Source organism: Phyllobates terribilis, unplaced genomic scaffold (genome assembly GCF_046119375.1).
Source record: "Phyllobates terribilis strain yellow unplaced genomic scaffold, ASM4611937v1 Scaffold_11__3_contigs__length_659146591, whole genome shotgun sequence".
In the NCBI taxonomy this organism is placed as follows: domain Eukaryota; kingdom Metazoa; phylum Chordata; class Amphibia; order Anura; family Dendrobatidae; genus Phyllobates; species Phyllobates terribilis.
This window is the reverse complement of record NW_027362771.1, coordinates 419647105-419670167: the sequence shown is the minus strand read 5'-3', so window position 1 is coordinate 419670167 and position 23063 is coordinate 419647105. Positions and strand designations below refer to the sequence as shown.

At 40.1% G+C, this 23063-nt stretch overlaps 1 protein-coding gene across 1 annotated transcript in view; it reads right to left on the bottom strand.

Moving 5' to 3' along the window:
* ADAMTSL3 (ADAMTS like 3) overlaps positions 1–23063 on the bottom strand; it is a 676817-nt gene that overhangs the window by 183178 nt on the left and 470576 nt on the right. The window contains exons 8-11 of the mRNA XM_073653131.1: positions 19149–19223; positions 14223–14380; positions 8004–8115; positions 2902–3040 (exon numbers count right to left, since the gene is read on the bottom strand). Of these exons, the coding sequence (XP_073509232.1) occupies positions 2902–3040; positions 8004–8115; positions 14223–14380; positions 19149–19223 (484 nt within the window). The remainder of the gene's footprint in view (positions 1–2901; positions 3041–8003; positions 8116–14222; positions 14381–19148; positions 19224–23063) is intronic.

Below are 23063 nucleotides of genomic sequence, written 5' to 3'. Positions count from 1 at the left end.
AGTACAATAAACCTCATTTCAAGGCAGAAACATTACTGTATCCAACAGTTATTACATATATCAAACTGAAATAGCTGTTGCAAAAACACCAATTTTTATAAAACATTAAGCTTAAGATTAATAGGGGTGCCCAAACTTTTTCATATGACTGTATGTATGCCACGACCACCAGATACATGCTGATAAATATTTTTTGGACATGACCAACCTTGACCTGAGTCTTGTTGACCTTATCGTATCCCCTTTGTGGTTACACACAATTTTTGTGTTCAAGGACAGCTTCTTTCTACAGCTATGGGGCAACATGTGCACGCTTGTATGCTAATCTGTATCTCGAGATACTCTGCAGCACGGATTCATTCACTCACTGTTTGGACAATTTGAACTCCAGACTACTACATTTGCATGGATACTAGCAACCCACATCAGGATTGTCAGTGAGTGTGTTGAGATGCTCTGTAGCACGGTTTCATTCACTCACTTTTTGGACAATTTGAACTCAAGACTACCAAGCTAGTAAGTGGGACATTTAATAACCAGGATACTCAGCTTTTATTTTCAGAATTATCGAGGTGGGACCACAGCACACATTGTAATTTATATATATAAGGTTTCCTATCAAAAGTATAGAAATCCAAAAAAGGAGGCAGCACATCCAAAATAGTGAAAAAGTAAGGATCCTTTATTCACAAACACAAGTTATGTTTCAGCTCCCTCTATGGATTCTTTCTCAAGCCAAGTTTGAGAAAGGCTCCATAGAGAGAGCTGAAACATAGCGATTGTTGGTGAATACAGGATCCTTACTTTTTCACTATTTTGGATGTGCTGCCTCCTTTTTTGGATTATATATATATATATTTATTTTACTCACTTATATAGCGCCATTAAATCCACAGCACTTTTCAGACATTATGGGCACTGTCCTCATTGGGGCTCACAATCTAAATTCCCTATCAGTATGTCTTAGGAGTGTGGGAGGAAACCGGAGAACCCAAAGGAAAACCACGCAAACACGGGGAGAACATACAATTGACACCTGTCACCACATGCACTTAAATGAGATCAAAAGTTAAACATTTTCATGGAGTGTTTCTTTAAAAATTAAAATGATACTCCCACTGTAGAACTTTATGGCATATTCACAGGTCCTGCATCAATCTCCAGAATGGAGGTGGCCTGACTCACTACATTCACTTCTATATGAGTTACTGAAACAGCTAAGCATGCTTTATTGGCTGATTTTGTGCATGGCATCCACCCCCATTCATTTCCCATCTGTAATCAGAGCCTGGCACCTTCCTGAACGGGAGAGATGGAGTCAGTGGACCTCTGTTCAAGAAGTATCAAACATTAGTGATATAATCTGTGGAAATGCCATAATTGTTTAAAGTTCTTTAACCGCCTTAATCTTTCTATGAGCATGTAGGGAGATTTCACCTGTATAGGAGTTAAAGATGTGAGCAAGTAACTGACACCATCAATGACAATGGGAATTATCTGAGAAAATCTGCCAACCATATACTTGAGCTGTTGCTTAAATATTATGGCAATGGCATTACTCCCAGCAGCAACAAAGAATTTCAACATGCATGATCCCACTTTTCCGGAGCATCTGCCTCAGTTGGCCATTAGGAGACCCCCTTACAAAAGATATAAGAAAATAGACAGCATCCATTCCAGGGTGCTCAGTTCCAAAAATAATGTTTATTCCGCCATCAAATGAACAATGTTTTGACCCAGTGTAGGTCTTTATAAAGTTTTTATCATGATGCTTGATAAAGACCTACGCTGGGTCGAAATGTTGTTCATTTGATGGCGGAATAAACACTATTTTTGGAACAGAACACCCTGGAATGGACGCTGTCTATTTTCTTATATGCTGTTATACTTCCAAGTGGGTTCCTTGGAGATCCTGAACGTGCGTCCCTCTCAGTAAGTGCTGCCACCGACCTATTTTCTTTGGACCCCTTACACAAGATATAATTCAGCACTCCACTGAACAACATTGGATTATATCTGCTGTGACTTTTTCCTCAATCAATGTCTAGTAAATCTGAGGATTTTTTGAACAAAATAAAAGTAATTTCATGTCTACATCCATATTAACATTCTGTTCCAGCACTATGCAATTTATCATGAGGTTCAGAGCTGAAATTACATCTAAAGATTGGCAAATTGGGTGGAAGCTTAAAATATGATTAAAAGTCTTGAAAATATAAGCAAAGGGTCTTTCATCATCACTTTTCTTCATCTACAGTTTCTCTGTTACGCTGCCTCTCCCATCTGATGCCCACTTCTGTGATCGGACAGGAAATTATGGATTCAGTAAAGTCACAAAATGGGTGGAGGATTTGACACACGACAGGTGGAACCCTGAGCCATGGCTACAAAAGATTGATGGGGCTTGAAGTTCTGTTCTGTAAGAGCTGCATTGACAAGGGATTTAATGTTCTCTTTCTTGAGAGGAAACAGCAGTCAGTCTGGACATCTGATTACCCAAATTCAGCAAAAATTCTAATGAATGGGATTATAATTTGGTTTGACTAAGCAGCCATGCGTGTTTCCCTGCAGACAATAATGTTCAGACAGGGGTGGTCTTACTTCAGAAGTTTCATGTAAGAACTATTTATGCCTTGCACTTTTTCAGGCTAACCACATATGTGTCAGAAGTAAAGGCCTAGGTGCGTTTAGCATGGAATTAAAGAAATGGGGCAGGAAGTGGAAATATTCTGGAGTGTTTCCTCCACTGTTTTCGTCTCAGGCTTCGCTTCCTCCACATGTTCTTGAATTCCGGCACAGTGACAGGTAGCATACATCCAGATAGGATGGGACATCTACTCAACCACATCACACATTTTGGAAAATTGTATACACTATACATTAATACATAGTTTTACCGACCTGGATGGACAAGGATCCATGTTACATTCCTTTAGTTTAGGTTTAGGCTTCTTGTTTTCTGGGTAGTAATGGCAATAATGATCGGGGACTGTCCGATTAAATCTGATGTCAATACATTCTGCAGAGTTCAGCTGATATCCTGGAAGCGCAATACAGAGGAAGAGGTGAAGCTTTTATCATGATTTACTAGATGTCTTAGGCAGATATAGTCCCTTGGGCTGTCAAAGCGGACCCCCTGTCTACTCCACAGATTTTTTACAAGTTCACAGATTGCTAATTCAACATATAACTTATATTCATTCACCAGTTTCTGGAGTAAAACTACAAATCCCATGGAGCTTTGCGATTACAGCTGATCACAGCAGACCCCGCGCAGTCCGCCTCGGCTGTCATGCACAAGCTGTTATAATGACATGACCATGTGTTTCCTGTACTCAGTAGACAGAATTTCTCTACAGTGGAATTCAACCCCAGACAAGTGAGAAAAGAGGCCTGTATTGTATAAATGGAGTGTTTGACTAGTTGTAAGAAGACTTATTTTACTATTGACGTGCAGCTATTTTTTGTGACTTAAATAGTATTCCAGCATAATCTGTTTGATGGAGGTTTTGCTTTGAAGTCTCATATAAATGTGTCCACAGTTCCCCTTCATTTATGTATAATTATATTTTATTAAAATGAGGTGAGAAAAAATTTAATTTTTCATATTTAGGCCTAATGCAGCCTGGATTCCTGCAGATTTTGTTTATTGCAGCGTTGCATTTAACCCTATCGTACTTCCTTTCCATTGCATCTGATAAATGCTAACCTTTCTCCAAATTCTTTAAAGGGAATCTGTCACCCCTTTGGAGTTATCAGACCTCTAATATGGGCATCCGGGTTATAGAAATGTAAATCTATATTTACCTGTATGGCCCATATTACAGGTTTGAATGCAGGGAAATCTCTTTTTATTCAATCCGTTTTTCTAGGCTTGGCGGACAGGGGACGCCAAGAAATGCCCGCCTTATATGCTTAATTTAAATATTCCCCCCTCCCCTGCCTGTCACAGGGCCCTGTGACGTGCAGTCTAGAGCTGAACATCCCGCGCATGCGCAATGAGCCTATAGCTGAAGGCACTTTTTTTTTCTCCCTGCATTGTTTTACTTGTCTGCTCCAGTCCGCAGGCGACGGGAGTCACTGTGACTTCCGATCCAGTGACCTCTGGCGTGCGTAACAATGAGGTTTGGTCCCCACTTCCTCCCAGCATCCTGCTATCCGAGAGGAAGTGAGGACCAAACCTCATTGTTGCGCCGGAGGTCACTGGAGCGGAAGTCACAGTGACTCCCGGCACCTGTGGACTGGAGCAGACAAGTAAAACAGCGCAGGGAGAAAAAAAAAAGCACCTTCAGCTATAGGTGCATTGCGCATGCGCGGGATGTTCAGCTCTAGACTGCACGTCACAGGGCCCTGTGACGGGCAGGGGAGGGGGGGAATATTTATATTAAGCATATAGGTGGGCATTTCTTGGTGTCCCCCGGACGCCAAGCCTAGAAAAACAGATTGAATAAAAAGAGATTTCTCTGCAATCAAACCTCTACTATGGGCCATACAGGTATGTATAGATTTACATTTCCATAACCTGTATGCCGATATTAGAAGTCTGATAACTTCAAAGGGGTGACAGATTCCCTTTAACTTCAGGGTTGACTACAGTTAAAGGAATATTCTAGGCAAAACTAATAAACTGGAGGAGATTTGTTATTACTGACTGCTTAAAATGTGACTAGGAGAGCAGAAGTTGTGGCTCCAGCTGTTTGATATATTTGGTGCATCTTGCTAGACACTTCTCTTTCTTACACCACCTTTGGGTTGACTTACGTTAGACCAATATTCTGTGCTACCATTTTGGTGCAATTTTGACACATTTTGTGATTCTGGCACAATTTATTTGATATATTAGACAATTCTCCATCTTATGAAACATCTTGGCTGGCTCACTTTACACCAGAATTTTGAACCACATCACTTTTTTTAGACAATTTGGCACATATTATTTATAATTATTGTAACTAAACATTTAATTATTGTATAATTTATAATATTATTTGGCACAGTTTCTGACACAAATCATTAACAGTGACGAGCAAAAGGGTAATAATATTTTGAACTTTCAGGCTCCATATCTCACCATCCACTACTGCTTCAAATGTGAGATTACCATCAATTTGTAGGCAATCATCTTAGCTGTCTCATACATAAATTTGACTTGCAACTATTTAGCATATGATTAGTTATGCAGATACTTGTCATGTCACTGCATTGTTACTGTTTTGCTCCTAAAAAACCATAAAATTTTAATTTGTATTATTTTGTAAATTTATCTTTGGCTTTCAACACTGCCTGAATCCTTCTGGGCATGCTCTCAATCAGATTCAAACATGTCTCGACCTAAATCTGATTCCAGGTCTCTTCTACACATTCCCAAAATTGGTGCATATTGGTCAACTCACTTGGATATGTATACAGTTCTTTCTTCAACTCTACCCACAAATGTTCGATTTGGTTGAGGTCTGGTGACTGTGGAGGCCAATCCAGCACCTCTATCTACTTCATTGTCATTGAACCATTTCTTCCCCAATCTCGACATATGCTTATGGTCATTGTCCTGCTGGAACACTATGTCATCCTTTTTATACCCATAGTACTCGAATGTACGAAGTAACTCATCTTGTAGCATACTCACATATAGCTCAGGTTTAAGACCACCATCGATCCTGGTCAAGCATCTAACTTGACATCTAAGCATCCTTTGGCTATGAAACAACCCCATATCATCAGGCTTTCTGCACCGAACTTAACAGTTTCTTCAATTTCTTGATCCGTTAGCCCCTTTTTCCCTTGTGTCATCCAGACCCATTTAGACCCATTAGAGCCTAGTCTCATCACTCCAAATCACCCATCTCCGATTTTCTACTGTACACTTTTCGTACGTTTTTGCAAACTCGAACCAATGCTTCTTATGACAATATTGAAGTCGAGACTTCTTCACCTTTTTTTGAGCCACCCTTCCAGCACGATGCTTGCATGGATCCACCTCCACTGTCATGTTTGTTGCGCAGAACTGATAGACCTTGTGATAAGCCGACTTGTTGACGCCGATATTTTGCTTGGACGTCCACCTCTTGGCTTTTGAATGGATGAACGGACTTCATTTGATATTCTTCTCACTGTTATAGCACTCACATGATGCAGTTTGGCAATTTTCTTGACCGAGAGACCACTATCGATGACCTGGATGATGCTGTTTCTCTTTTCACTGGAAATCTTTTTCATGGCTGCTCCTCGATTTGAACCAGAGACCATTTGCTTGGGAATCCAACTAATAGCGCACTGAGCTATCAGGAAATGTGAGAACAGGTTGTATTTTGTAGTATATAGGAAGAAAAATATTTTTCCACCACCAGGAGCAAAAGAGTAACAATGCAGTGACATGACAAGAATCTGCATAACTAATCATATGCTAAATAGTCAAATTTATGTATGAGAGAGCTAAGATGATTGTCTATAAAATGACAGTAGTCTCACGTTTAAAGCAGTAGTGGGTGGTGAGATATGGAGCCTGAAAATCAAAAGTTCAAGACCCTTTTGCTGATCACTGTATATTGGGGGTTTTTGGAGTAAAACTTCCACAAACAAAGTACATTTTAAACAATAGATCTTTGAATAAAATAAGTTCCACGATTGCATATATTAAAAACTGTTCCTGTGCTGAGATAATCTTATAAGTGTGCCCCTGCTATGTAATGGCTGTGTCCGACCAAGCGGGAACATTGTTGGCACATACTACAGCTCTTGGCCAGGAGAAAAAGCAAAAAAGAGTATTCAGACAGGACATCATTGACTCACAGCTGATTCTTTCTGTGAGGTAAAACATATCCCTGCCTTTTGAAAACAGGCGAGGAAATGTTTTACCTCACAGAAAGAAATATTTTACCTCACAGAAATGAGTTCCACGTCCAATTATGGAACTTATTTTTATTCCAAGATCCATTGATGAAATGCACTTTGTTTGTGGGACAATCCCTTTAGCTGTAGGCAGGGTGGCAGGGTGTATACTGAAAGCCATTGCCCATAAGGAATCTTCTCAGAAACACTATTTTAAAGCAGACAGGGAAATGTTTACCTCACAGAAAGAATCAGCTGCGATCCCATGCTGTCCTTCCTGTATACTCTCTTTTGCTTCCTCTCCTAGCCAGGAGCTGGGGTAAGGCGACCATGCTCCAGCCATTACACAGTAAATAACAAGGGCAGATTTGTAAGATTATCTCAGCACAGGAATATATTTTTTAACACATCTAAATGTAGAAGTTATTTTTATTACAAGATCTATTGATTAAAATGTACTTTGTTCATGGGAGAACCATTTTAACCCAAACAAATCAGACACAGAATTGCATGCATGCCGCCATCTCCTTTTTTGTAGCGCACTGATGTATCTCCTACTTATCTTGTACCCCTGAATGTAATAGGGTGGGGAGGGCGGTGGCTGAGGTCCCAGACTCCTTGTCTATATGGGGCTCAGAACTTCTTGATGTCTGCCCTGAGCAAATCCATATGTTTATCAGTGAAATAAGAGAACTATAGTAGTATACTGTTATGGAATGTAAGTCTGAAAAGTAAAAGACTGTGTAATGGCTATACAAACATTACAAAGACATTTATGGTTTTATTCATCTGGTCACCTGTTGCTCTGTCATGTCTAAAACAGAGCACCTAATTAGTACAAGCAGCTTCTGTGCTTTACACTAAGCTGGCTCGGTAAATTCTACTGACGTCAACAAGAGTTCCAACACAATCTTCATTTATGAATCATTCTTGATGAAGTTACCCCCCAGAATAATAAATGGTGAAAATTGGGATCTGAAAGGAATCACTGTACACTAACTAAATTAAATTATTCTTCACACCATTCTTGGATCATAAGAAATTTCCATGATTTTAAAACTTTTTTTGGGGGGGGTCGGGTGGTGGAGGTGGAACTTATATAAATGGCAATATATTTTCTTGAAATATTGCATCATTTCTGTGCTTCAAATAAAATAATATTCTGTGTTACTCACCTCCCCCACAGGTTACAGTGCACGGAAAGAAATCTGTCTGTCTCCACTGGTGACTAATGGGCTGGTAGAAGAAAAACTGCACCACACTGTCTTTAGGTGAAACATACCTGGTCTGGAAAAAGTTTTATGTCAAAGTATTAATGTTCATATTATTCTACATAGTTTTTTTTACACACACTGATACATCACCATAGCATTTACGTCAGTAAAGGTGAAGAACTGAAGAACCTTTTACTTGGGTCACTCACAAGCAGTCAAAGTCAATGCCCACACATCATTTAATATTCACCCCCTACCAACTACCAGTCATAATTATTGGCTCCACACTTCCCAATTCTTACGAGGCTGCAGAAGTAGGAAAAAAATCTGATTGTACGCTGTGTCTTCAGACCACATATTTAAGTACCGTATATTCCGGCGTATAAGACGACTTTTGAAGACTGAAAAATCTTCTGTCTAGTCTGGGGTCGTCTTATACGCCGGTAATGCTTTTGAACTTTCAGAAATTGACATGCGGGGATACTCTGGGGGTGTTAATAAGCTGCCGTGGCCGTATCCCTGCCATGTCGGAGTTAATATAAGGTGGAGGGAGTTAAAATACGGCGGCGGTAGGTCCAGACAGTCAGCGCTTCTGTGCTGAAACTGACACATCGCTGCGTATTCCCAGCTCCGGACACAGCGCAGGGCTTCTGTGCCGACAGCTTTCACTTGTCACAGAAGCGCTGCGCTGTGTCCGGAGCAGGGAAGTTCGCATCGCTTCTGTGACAATATATGAAAAGCCGGCAATTCAGCAGCGGCATAAGCCGGCACCCGACAATTTAGAATAGAAAGAATAGAGCTTCACACATAGATTAGATAGATAGAAACATGTCAGTCACATATATATGAAGTACAGTGACAGTATTGCTTACTGTACTTGTCATTTAGTGTAAAGGATTTATTAAAACAAATATTAGTGTTTCCATGCACCGTCTCTTTAAAAAAGCCGGCCGGCAATTCAGCATCTGTACCCGACAATTTATAACAGACAGAATAGAGCTTCACACATAGATTAGATAGATAGAAACATGTCAGTCACATATATATGAAGTACAGTGACAGTGCTGGTTACTGTACTTGTCATCTAGTGTTAAAATAACGGATTTATTTAAAAAAAAATTGGCGTGGGGTTCCCCTTAATTTTAGTCTCTAGCGGAGGTTAAGCAGACAGCTGGGGCAGATGTTTGAAGCCTGGGAAGGGGGTAATACCCACGGAGCTTCCCAGGCTACTAATATCAGCCCCCCGCTGAATACCTATCCTTTACTAGCTATTAAAATGGGGGACCCCCCCCAAAAAATGACGTGGGGTCCCCCCTATTTTAATAGCTAGCAAAGGGTAGGCAGACAGCTGGAGGCTGATATTAGTAGCCCAGGAAGGGTGCCATGAATATTGGCCCCCTCCCAGGCTAGAAACACCAGCCGTCAGCCGCCCCAGAAATGGCGCATCCATAGGATGCGCCAATTCTGGCACTTAGCCTCGCTCTTCCACACTGCCCTAGTGCGGTGGCAGGGGGTAATAGGGTTGGGGTTGATGTCAGCTTATAATGCCAGCTGACATCAAGCCCAGGTTAGTAATGGAGAGGCGTCTATAAGACACCCCCATTACTAACCCCATAGTCAAAGTTAAAAGAAAACACAAACACCCAGAATAAAGTCCTTTAATTGAAATAAACACACAATTCTTTATTGTTCTAAATTAAACCATACTTACCATCACCCCCATTCCAGCTGAAGCCAACGATCTCCTGCAATAAAAATAAAATAATAAAGCAACCTCATCCTTACCTTTCCATGGTTCCCAGGACAGCTCCAGCTCTGCTACATCGAGATGACAGGCTGGACCGCAGCAGAACGCTGCCATCCAGCCTGTCATCCCGCAGACACTGAGAAGCGCAGGCATGCTTGCGCTCCTCAGTGTCTCGCTGTGACGGCATCCAGATGAGCCGACAATGAACTCAGCTCACCTCCTGGACGTCCGTCACTGACAGCGTGGGAAACTTCTACTGCGCATGCGGGGAGCAGGAGAATTTTCCCACGCTGTCAGTGACGTGCATGAGGTGAGCCGAGTTCATTGTCGGCTCATCTGGATGCCGTCACAGTCAGACACTGAGGAGCACAAGCATGCCTGCGCTTCTCAGTGTCTGCGGGATGACAGGCTGGATGGCAGCGTTCTGTTGCGGTCCAGCCTGTCATCTCGATGTAGCAGAGCTGGACCGGTCCTGGGAACCATGGGAAGGTAAGGATGAGGTTGCTTTATTATTTTACTTTTATTGCAGGAGATCGTTGGCTTCAGCTGGAATGGGCGTGATGGTAAGTATGGTTTAATTTAGAACATTAAAAAATTGTGTGTTTATTTCAATTAAAGGACTTTTTTCTGGGTGTTGTGTTTTTTTTAATTACTTTACTAGAAATTCATGGCGGTCATGTCTAATATTGGCGTGACCCCATGAATTTCAGGCTTAGGGCCAGCTGATAATGCCAAGCTGGCCCTAACCCCTTTATTACCCAGTGAGCCACCGCACCAGGGCCCTGGATGAGTTGGGTACAGCGCCAGAAGATGGCGCTTCTATGAACGCGCCATTTTCTGGGGTGGCTGCGGACTGCAATTTGCAGCGGGTGGGGCCCAGAAAGCTTGGGCCTCCCTGCGCTGCAGATTCCAGCCCCCAGCTGCCTAGTTGTACCTGGCTGGACACAAAAATAGGGCGAAGCCCCACGTCTTTTTTTTTTTAATTATTTCATGAAATAATTTAAAAAAAAAGGGCTTCCCTATATTGTTGTGTCCGGCCAGGTACAAATAGGCAGCTGGTGGTTGGGGGCAGCCCGTTCCTGCCTGCTGTACCTGGCTGGACACAAAAATATGGCGAAGCCCACGTCAACATTTTTGGGAAAAATTAATTACAAAATTAATAATAATTAAGGGACTGCATCTTTATTAACCCCTCAATTGTCATTTAGTGTTAAAATAAAGGATTTTTTAAAAAGAAAATTGGCGTGGGATCCCCCATCATTATAGTCTCTAGCGGAGGTTAAGCAGACGGCTGGGGCAGATGTTTGAAGCCTGGGAAGGGGGTAATACCCACGGAGCTTCCCAGGCTACTAATATCAGCCCCCAGCTGAATACCTAGCCTTTACTAGCTATTAGAATGGGGGACCCCCCCAAAAAATGACGTGGGGTCCCCCCTATTTTAATATGTTTATGAGTGACAGTTTTCCTGCTATATACCTGCATGTCATAAGAATTTAAATTAAAAAAGGACTATGTTAAATTCAAATCTGTTTTTTTTTAATTTTTACCGGTGTTTGGTATGCGTTGGAAAAGGGGTAGTCTTATACGGTGAATATATCCTAAACTCTATATTTTAACAGGAAAGTAGGGGGGTCGTCTTATACACCAGGTCGTCTTATACGCCGGAATATACGGTACTTATAACTTTCTGCTTCCTCAAAAACATTTCCCTAATTCACTGTTTCTGCGTACATGGTCTCACCATACTTCTGCATAATCCTCCTCTGTGACCTAACCTTTAACACCCATGCACACCTTCATTTTATCCTCAACTCCACTGTTTGGATAGTCAACCTTTTCCTTCATTTCTCTATAGCTACTTTGCCAATCTGACAGCATCTTACGCCATAATATTCCTTTTTTTCCCCTTATACTATAGATGCTCACATTTTCCTAGTATGCATAAAATCCCACCACTGTTTGGTAATTAATATTATACTTTTCCTAGTTATGTCTGATATAACTACCTAATACCTTCAAAATATTTTTAGTTTAACATAGTCTAAGCCCCATCATCAATCTCCACAATATTACACACAAAACTCACAGTCAAACGTTCTTGGTAAAGATCAAAAAGTCTGTGTTCTATCATCTTTTAGTGTTAAGTAATAAAGCACAACAATAATAATAAAACAGTTTGGACGTGATATTCACCAAGGAGCTATAATCTTGGCTAACAGGAAAGTGAAGGCTATTTTTCAATCACTAGTAGGTTATAATTAAAATTGTACATATAAAATGATTTAATTTTCTTAAGGATCATGCACAAAGGTCCAAAGAGGTTTGCCAGATATGTCTGTTCCTGCTACCTCTGGAGACAGGTTTTGGAAGGCTTTAAGCTCTGAAAACTTAATTTAACTCCTAATTAGAAGCTGTAAAAAATAGATTATGGAAACATGGCAAAGAAACTTGACATATTTGTAGCAAAAAAACAGAGAAAGGTAACATAAGGAAGTGAACAATTACCACAAATTTCACTTCATCGCTAGAAGCCTTTTAAGCTTTTTTTGTCACATTTTTTTTTTTACTGACACTTTTAATAGTAGCTTAAGAAAGCGACCATTCATTAGATTTGTATATATAATGTTCCCAAGTTCTGATCTGTGTAAGCAACCATCTTTGGATCCAACCAATGCATTCATTGTACCAAACCACAAAGAACCTCATCTCAGGAAAGTTATTCTGAAATTATAATACTGTTTTTTTATACACTATTTTTATATTACTATGAATGGCACAACATTGTGTCAGACTTCAAACAATTGTGCATAGGGGTATCCATGGCTATGGAAACTGGTAGCAAGAAACATACTAGACTTTTTTTAAATATTGGAAGATCCCTTTAAGAAAGCTTTAATAATGTCCTGCATTGATCAGCAGTAAACCTTTGTTGCCATAATTCACTATGGTACCACTAATAACAGAATTTGGTAAATTTGTGTTATTTAAAGGTGTTGTCCAGGCTTAGAGTGACTGCAGACTTCTGAATCCTTACAGCATTGGATTCGGTACTGAGAAGTATGAGATTTGCATATATGTGGTCATGTGCCGATAGACATGGGCACCCTTGCTCAATATAAGTGAATTGATCGAGGCCGGACACGTCTCGTCGGAGTGTGGCCAGAAATATGCAAATCGCATACTTGCAGTCACATGACGGCCCATTCCCAGCACCGGAGAATCCTGACTGCGCTCACTGTGCGCGCTATCAGGATTCACAAGCCTGCAGTCACAAAGAGTGACGGCAGACTAGTACTCCAAGCCTGGAAAATATAAACACATAGCTCTTCTTATGTTGTGGGAGTTCCCTACTCAGTGGCCACAGCCGCATTTAGGCATTGTACTGTAGCAACTGCTCAGGCCCACCTGGTCACATGGCCAATAATTCGGTTTGAGTATGGCATCAGATCTAATGTAGGAAGCAGCCGTGTGAAGTGGTCCCAAGGGAACTAGAAGGAGCTCTAAGGTGGAGATGAATCATGTAAGAATGAACTGCAGCTAAAATTTTTACATATGGCCATAGCAGTCAAGAGAGTTCCTAACACATCATTTATGTTCAATTAAATGTATATGTAGTTACATTGCTCTTCATGGACTGTGCTAAAAAAAAATCGCTTTACTGTCCGTTAGAGATGAGCGGATCAGGAAAAAGTCTAATTCGCCTGTCCATGCTGATTTTCCTGGTAAATGTGATTCTCAGAGAAGTTGTTCTCCCAGAATTGAATGTCACTTATTATGCTCTAGGATCTCTCCAGACCCCTGAGCATAATAAATGTAAGATGTAAAGATAAAAAAAAATCCTACTGCTCACTACCCCAGGCCCCTCCGCTTCTCGCCGTCACCCGTCTAGTCCCCGTCACATTTTATGACCGCCATGAGAGCTGAATCTGTAAGGTCAGAACCATCGGTACCTCATCAGAGCTGAAAGTCCCGGCATAGTGTGAAGCGGCCCAGAGATTTAGCACTTGAGGCGGTGATGAGAAGATGTGAGGACCGGAGATGTGACAGAAGGAAGTAAGGAAGGAAGGTGCCTGAGAGGTGAGTAGTAAGGGGCGTATAAATTTTTGTTTAAAATTTTTAACCTTTTGATGGTCTTTTACGGTTGAGCAATAATGGCAGCTACTGGCCGCTATTTTGCTGAATCTGACAAGAAGTGAATCCCAAAAAATCTGTGTTTTGGCAAATACAATTTTTTAATTATTCAAGCATTCATTTCACTCCAATATATTCGCTTATTTCTACTGTCTGTATTTTTTTTTTTACTTCCAATATCAATCTCATTTCAATTAACTAAGAAGCGTTTTAAAGAAAATATCAGTTTGATTTTAATAATGTAATAATTCACATCTGCAAATATGCGGATGACCATGTAAATGAAAAAAATTAGGACCTACCTTAACAATGAAATCAGCCCGCAGAGGACCCGGCACCTTTAGGATTTCCCTTTCAGATCCCTTCTGAAATTCTACGGTTGTGTTTTCGATAAGATAGCTTCCAGGGCTAGTAAAGCTGTGTTCCCCACTCTCACCTTGTAACGTTTTTGACTCTATGACTAAAAAAATAGAAACATACAAAATTAAAAACATAACATATATAAGAACACATGTGAGGCTATTTCAGCATAGGTTAATCAAGGAACCACGAGGCTTCAATACACTGGTATTAACATGCTTGAATTTCAGTAAAATATATAAAAAATGTATTCATTCTTTTTTTTCAAATCCTTTACACAATTACAGGCTACAATGAACTAGTTTCTTGTATAGGGTTTGGCTGATTTAGTAAACCTATTGTATAATACACTTTTATGGAACTGGAGGTCTACTATTCAGGATTCATAGCAAAGCGAGAAGGAGAATGAGGGAGAGTTGTTTTAAATCCTTTTGATATTTAGTGAACAAATATGTAAGGACTGTAAGTCGTCAAACTGACTCTATATGGAGACTTGGGTAAAATGCGTCAGCTCATCATTACAGCCCATTTGTTACCTTGCCTCATAGAATTGTACCCAATGTACAGTCGTTTGTTCATTAACCCATCCTCCGATGGAAAATATCTGTACAATCTTTTTAGCACTTGGTGCAGTGAGGATAATGTATTTTTTTTGTGGTTTGAGCATATAAATGTTAGAAGAATATTAACATTAAAGAGTTATTCCAATTGGAGGGGGATAACTTGACGATCGCGGGGAATTAGCAAACGGTGCTCTGGAATCCCGAAAACTAGGCCCCCCAGCTCTGTCTTGCATGGAGTGGAGGTGCACGTGCTCGGCCTCTGCTCCATTCACTGTCTATGGGATTGCCAGAGAAAGCCGAGTAAAGCCTTCAATTATTTCCGGCAGTCCCAAAGACAATGAATGGAGCAGAGGTCAAGCATTTGCATCACCACTCTATGCAAAATGGGGCTTCAGAGCTTGGTTTCCAGAGACATGCTCTCAGGATTGCTGGGAGTCACAGGAGCGGGATAAGAAATAACTTTTGGGGGAAAGAATAATCATTTAAATGGATTTTATTATTTATTGTTATAGCGCCATTTATTCCATGGCACTTTACATGTGAAAAAGGGATTTACATACAAAAACAATTACAATAATCTTGAACAAAACGTGAAGGTGAGAGGACCCTGCCCGCGAGGGCTCACAGTCTACAAGGGATGGGTGAAGATACAGTAGGTGAGGGTAGAGCTGGTCAAGCAGCGGTATTGTGGGGCGAGGGTTACTGCAGGTTGTACGCATGTTGGAAGAGGTGGGTCTTCAGGTTCCTTTTGAAGGTTTCCACGGTAGGCGAGAGTCTGATATGTTGGGGTAGAGAGTTCCAGAATAGGTAGTTATTCGGGCAGTCCGGCAGCAGAGTTTAGGAGAGATTGGAGGGGTGCGAGAGTGTTGAAAGGGAGGTCACAGAGCAGGAGGTTGCAGTAGTCGAGGCGGGAGATGATGAGGGTGTGCACTAGTGTTGCAGATTCGTGGTTGAGGAATGTGCGGATCCACGAGATATTTTTGAGTTGGAGTCATCAGGAAGTGGAAAGGGCTTGGATATGTGGTTTGAAGGAAAGATCAGAGTCCAGGGTTACCCCAAGGCAGCGAACTTGCGGGACTGGGGAGAGTGAACAGCCATTGACATTGATAGATAGGTCAGGTGGGGGGGATGAATGAGATGGTGGAAAGATGATGAATTCAGTTTTATCCATCCAAGTTTTAGAAATCTAGCAGAGAAGAAGGATGAAATAGCAGACAGGCAGTGTGGGATTCTGGTTAGCAGGGAGGAGATATCGGGTCCGGAGAGATAGATCTGCCATTATTAAAGGGAATCTGTCAGCAGGTACATGCTGCCCAATCCATTGGCTTCTCCTCGCCCACTGCCATTGACTGACATGTTTCTACCTATATGCGCACATGGGGAGAGATCTATCAATCAAGAGTAGGGGTGGGGAGAAGCCGCCAGGGACCCACCTGTCTGACTAGTCTACAGTACAGTCTCGATCTCTGGTGACTATGAAAGTATGTTTTTCTCTGAAACACTGCAGCATTTGAGTCCAGCGTACCAGGGTCAGTTTATACAGCTCCCTTTTTACAAAGCAAAAGGCTACATATTTTTAAATTTTTAAGACTGTAATACTGTATGGCAGAATAACCTTTGTCAGATGTAAGCTTCAAGGCTGTAGTGGCAGGTGGAACTGATATATATATTTTAGGTGAATAGTAACAAGCTCGCTGATTTCACCTTTTTTGTGTAAATGGATTTACAAGACATATAGTCAGATCAAATCTCTGCCCCAGCAATGCAGTGTGTTCTCCAGCTTCAACCTTAAACATACATTGGGATGACACTCTCTGCTATTACAGACACCTGCATAGGTTTTCCTGGGAAAACTACAACCATATAATCCACTGCTTAAATTACACACTCTTTGATCTTGCCTGATGTCTCTGCACAGGAGTTTTTGCTATTTTGTAACTATTTTAATACACGAAAGGGAATAACCTTTTGCAAATAGAGCACATAATTTTTGTACATTTTCCATCATCTACAAATCATATCTGGGGAACACATCAATATATGTAATATTCTTTGCAGATTTGTGGATGCTAAATATTTTTTTTAATGATCTATTCAACAAATCATTTTCTAAAGGATTCTGCTATTATTTGAGATGAGAAAGTTTACAATTAACCATTTGGATCTCACATCTAATATTTGCATATATTCTTCAATATGTATAACTTTTTTGTGAGTACAATAAATGTGCAGATGATGGTGTAGTTCTTATGTTCTGTTTAACAGGAGTTCATATGAGCAAAAATAATAAAAAGCAATGGTTGTTTTATAGATTGGCCATATCCTGTTAGTTCGTGTTTTCATGTGATGATTTTGACTCCAACAGATAGCCATGCCAATTGTTCAAATGGGTAATGCAAGAGACCTGACAGGTCATAAACTAATATTATCGTTAACACTGGATCATTTTACAAAAAAGCCTTGCATCAACTTCTGAGAACAGATAAAATGTGCCTGGGGGACTTAAGGCTCAAGAAAGGATTGGGCATATTGAAATTCAACATGCCCAATGTTCAAATTCCCTAGCATCTACCAATAGGGGATAGCTGAACGACTCCTAAAGTATATGGTCACTTTGATGGCTTTTTTTTGTTAAATGCATGTATTTTTGGCTAAAAAACATTTTCGCATACATGTTTAATGTAAAACTTTGAAGATTTGGCTTCTACAGCCTATAAGTATCACTGAATATGTTAAAAGTCCAATCTACCAATAAGATCATCTGATGGAAGTGTCTTATCTCTCCTGAATGATCTTATCAGATTATTTATAACCAAATCAAGGTTCTACATTTTTCAAGAAAAATCCCTATTAAAACTGCTTTTAAAGCCCAAAATATATGCAGTTAAATAAAAAAAAAACATGAACTTAGTGACACCCAAATGGACATTTTTTAACTAAAACCCTAGTGGATGCTCAGGCAAACAGTGCCACTGCCTCTGTAACGTATTGGCCCTGGCAGAGGAAACTGCTGAACGTCAGCAGTGTGGGAAGCAGAAAGTAAAAGATGGCGGGACCACCTGCTGTGAGAACTTCAAGAGAAAACAGGATAATAGCAGTGCATTGAACAAGAAATTAGGTATATTACAATATACCATAACACCAGAAATTTGGGCAGTAAATATCACTACGCTGAACTACTAATGGATATAATGGCTGCTGCGACACAGTAATAATAGACTTCAGCAATCTGCAGCAGGAAGAACCCGCTACAGGGTATTGGTCTTTCATATGGAAATTAAATATATTGGACCCCCTGACAAAGGCTAGCGCCGAAACGCGCGTTAAGGCTGGTGCCATTCCAGCAGTAGAAGGACATGGGTATGGCTGACTCTGCACTTATTTTTCTAATTTTCATGATAAGCATGAAATCTCTTCACTACTCTACTTATTAATTAATTACTGCATATGTCTATATCAACATCTCTTATTCACATTATCCCATATTAATGCACCCTTTGTCCACCTACCCTAGGCCACTCTTTTCTGCTACTTATTTTAATTTATGTATCCATATCAATTATATGATATGTTTACATGCAATATTATTCATTCTTTCCTCCTCCTGCTGTGTTTCCCCCCACTTCTCATACTTGTCTCTATTTTTGTATTAATAAATGAATATTTTATATCTATTTGGCTATATGCATTATTTGTAGATTTTCTTATTTATCAGGAATTAGGTATATTACAATATACTATAACAGAAGAAATTTGTAGTGCAGTAAATACCACTATGCTGAACTCTCAATGGATGTAATGGCTGCTGCTACACAGTAATAGTACACTTCAGTAGTCTACAGCAGGAAGCACCCGCTACAGGGTGGAGTGTTCTTTCATATGGAAATTAAATATATTGGAAAAAAGCATGAAATATAAAGCCTTCTTCTTCTGTCCATTCATTCACTGAGCTCGTCAGATTGGTCCTGCCACCCAACAAGTGTTCACCAGTGCCAATGCTTTTTTTTTGCAGACCTGGAAGCCAACTTTAGTATAGTAATATATTCCCAGGTGTCTCCACTCTAGACCTAAGACCAATTTTTAGAAAAAAACTAGATAAACACTTGGCTGGGAACTCCCAAGGGCTGAAGAACATTGCGGATCACTATATCGTAACTATAATTAAGCCCTAAGATATCGCAACTTCTGTTTGAACTGGAGAACAGGTGCCCATTGTAGTGTAAACTCTTCTACTTCAAGCTAAATCAGCGCCACATGGGCCCTGAACCTACACATATGTCACATACAACTTAGGAGGGTTCATACAAACGTGAGCTGGTCCTTTCACTGTGATTCTCACGCTGCGACTTCCATGCGGTACAGCAATTACTGTCTCCTCTCCTATGGAAAAAAAAAAAAGACATTACTCTCATCGAAACAGATGTTGGGAGTATCGTGTGACTGGAGCAGTGCTAGCGGCTATGTGGCTGAATAATAACACAGGTGTATGGATTTTACATTAGAAGAACATCTAAGAATTGAAGAAGATGAAGTCGAGGAGAAAATAACACCCAGGCCTCCCAGAATTTCTTAAAATAAAACATAACTAGAAAAAAAAGTATTTCTTTACAAACCATGGTTATTCTTAGAAAAGAAGGCATTACATTCAATATGATTATCACATACATTTCTGCATACATTACAGTATGTACTCTATATTACTTCCATGTTATATCATTGATGTCCTATGCATCTCATTATCCTCAAGCTTAACAATCTCTTCCAGCAAAGCAAATCTCCAGGTTTTTTTTTTAGCTATGTATATTGCTAAACATAGCTGTGTACAAATTAATAAATTAGAAATAATTATATTTTGCTATACTCATGCATTAATATATCCGTCCAAGTAAGCATGTATTCTACAAACAGACCTTGGTTGACAAAATTGAACTTGTGGAAGATCAGTGCTATTCTTTGAAATTATTAATATATAATAAGAATTTAAAGGTAACTTGTCAGGAGTTTTAGGGTCATTAAACTAATCACATCTCCCATCAAACACAGATGCCTGGACCTAAATGGATTTTGGATCACTGAGAAAATCAATATTGAATATTTTTGTAAATGAGGCTGCAAGTGCGACGGGTGCAGGAATATTCCTTAAAAAAAATACCCCAAGTAATGTTCCCCTTGTCCTTACTTTTGTGCACTCATTTTACTAACCCAGCACTATCTATAAGTATTTAATTAAAATATTAATACCCATAAAGTATATATATATATATATAGATATATATATATATATACATACATATACAGTACAGACCAAAAGTTTGGACACACATTCTCATTTAAAGATTTTTCTGTATTTTCATGGCTATGAAAATTGTACATTCACACTGAAGGCATCAAAACTATGAATTAACACATGTGGACTTATATACTTAACAAAAAAGTTTGAAACAACTGAAAATATGTCTTATATTCTAGGTTCTTCAAAGTAACCACCTTTTGCTTTGATGAATGCTTTGCACACTCTTGGCATTCTCTTGATGAGCTTCAAGAGGTAGTCACCAGAAATGGACTTCCAACAATCTTGAAGGAGTTCCCAGAGATGCTTAGCACTTGTTGGCCCTTTTGCCTTCACTCTGTAGTCCAGCTCACCCCAAACCATCTCGATTGGGTTCAGGTCTGGTGACTGTGGAGGCCAGGTCATCTGGCGTAGCACCCCATCACTCTCCTGCTTGGTCAAATAGCCCTCATACAGCCTGGAGGTGTGTTTGGGGTCATTGTCCTGTTGAAAAATAAATGATGGTCCAACTAAACGCAAACCGGACGGAATAGCATGCCGCTGGAAGATGCTGTGGTAGCCATGCTGGTTCAGTATACCTTCAATTTTGAAAAAATCCCGAACAGTGTCACCAGTAAAGCACCCCCACACCATCACACCTCCTCCTCCATGCTTCACGGTGGGAACCAGGCATGTAGAGTCCATCCGTTCACCTTTTCTGCGTCGCACAAAGATCTCAAATTTGCACTCATCAGACCAAAGCACAGATTTCCACTGGTCTAATGTCCATTCCTAGTCTTCTTTAGCCCAAACAAGTCTCTTCTGCTTGTTGCCTGTCCTTAGCAGTGGTTTCCTAGCAGCTATTTTACTATGAAGGCCTGCTGCACAAAGTATCCTCTTAACAGTTGTTGAAGAGATGTGTCTGCTGCTAGAACTCTGTGTGGCATTGACCTGGTCTCTAATCTGAGCTGCTGTTAACCTGCGATTTCTGAGGCTGGTGACTCGGATAAACTTATCCTCAGAAGCAGAGGTGACTCTTGGTCTTCCTTTCCTGGGGCGGTCCTCATGTGAGCCAGTCTCTTTGTAGCGCTTGATGGTTTTTGCAACTGCACATGGGGACACATTCAAAGTTTCCCCAATTTTTCAGACTGACTGGCCTTCATTACTTAAAGTAATGATGGCCACTCGTTTTTCTTTACTTAGCTGCTTTTTTCTTGCCATAATACAAATTCTAACAGTCTATTCAGTAGGACTATCAGCTGTGTAGCCACTTGACTTCTGTACAACACAACTGATGGTCCCAACCCCATTTATAACGCAAGAAATCCCACTTATTAAACCTGACAGGGCACACCTGTGAAGTGAAAACCATTTCCGGTAACTACCTCTTGAAGTTCATCAAGAGAATGCCAAGAGTGTGCAAAGCAGTCATCAAAGCAAAAGGTGGCTACTTTGAAGAACCTAGAATATAAGACATATTTTCATTTGTTTCACACTTTTTTGTTAAGTATATAATTCCACATGTGTCAATTCATAGTTTTGATGCCTTCAGTGTGAATGTACTATTTTCATAGTCATGAAAACACTGAAAAATCTTTAAATGAGAAGGTGTGTCCAAACTTTTGGTCTGTACTGTATATAGTTATTAAATATGTACTCTGTTCATTTGCAACCTTGTTCTCCAACAGGCATCTTTCCCCCGTCGCTGTCAATTGGGACAGGGATACACTGATCTAGAGCCCATGACTAACCACCTAAAGGCAGTCCTATCCTTACAAGACTGTATTCAAATGACACAAACTAACATTATAAATTTATTCTATATTATTTACATATTTAACTGATCAAATCCTTTTTTAGAACTGAAACAACTGAATCCTAAATACTGCACCATATTTTGCGATGTTTGTGTCAACCATGAACAACTGAGCACAATGCTGAATTAGGCCAATGAGAAGAAATTTCTGAAATGATTCAGTAAATGCCTTTGCAGAGATGGCTTCTCATCAACTCAGTATTATTTGGGAAGGACCATAAGCCTGGGTCTAGTGACATGCTGCCTGCATTTCACGAACCAGCTTGCTCAGTGAAGTCAAAGAGTCATGTTCACCCTCAGCATGCCAGTCCTAAGTGGAACTCTGCCACTATAAAGATAGTTTGGGCCAAATATTTTGCAGAGCTGCTCAGATCAACTATGTTCAACCACCCAGGACTGTTCCAGCTTTCCAACCCTACTATCAATTTATCACAGTAGAGGTTCCAGCAAAAGGCTTGCAAGTGAGTGATCCTAATCTCTGCAGGCCTATACCTACAGATACATAATACTTGGTTACAGATATATTTTGCTTGGGAGGAAATGTACAACATTGTGTATTTGTGGGCTCTCAAACTACCACCTTTGACATGTACAATACTCGTATTTCAGCTTAGGATTTCCATAATTCACTTAAGTACATTTTGAGTGTTTCTTTGTTCTGAAAATAGTCCTGTACAAATCGCAGGAACTGAGTGCCCACAGGATAAACATTTCTGGTCAGAGTCGTTCATGCCAGTTGGTGACTTGCAAACTTGGCAATCAAGTGAAGATATCTAACAACTCCTAAATAAAATGATAAATTGGCATTATAAATCTTGGCATCCTATGTATCTATGGACTCAAATTAAGTTTATTTTGTATATTAATTCTGCATCTCTTAGCTGCCAAGAAACAGTGATACTCTGTCATTTCAGACATAAATTAGCTGGAGCTCTACTTTAAGCTCAATACATCCATAAAAGGTTTTCTTCAGAATCAAATCATTCCTCTATAAACCAGAAACCACAGAAAAATCTTGTAAAAAACAAAAAAAATCTCTTATCACTGGGTAAACCTGTGCATGTACATGGGCAGCATGGTGGCTCAGTGGCTAGCACTGTTGCTTTGCAGTACTGGGTTCAAATTCCACCAAGGA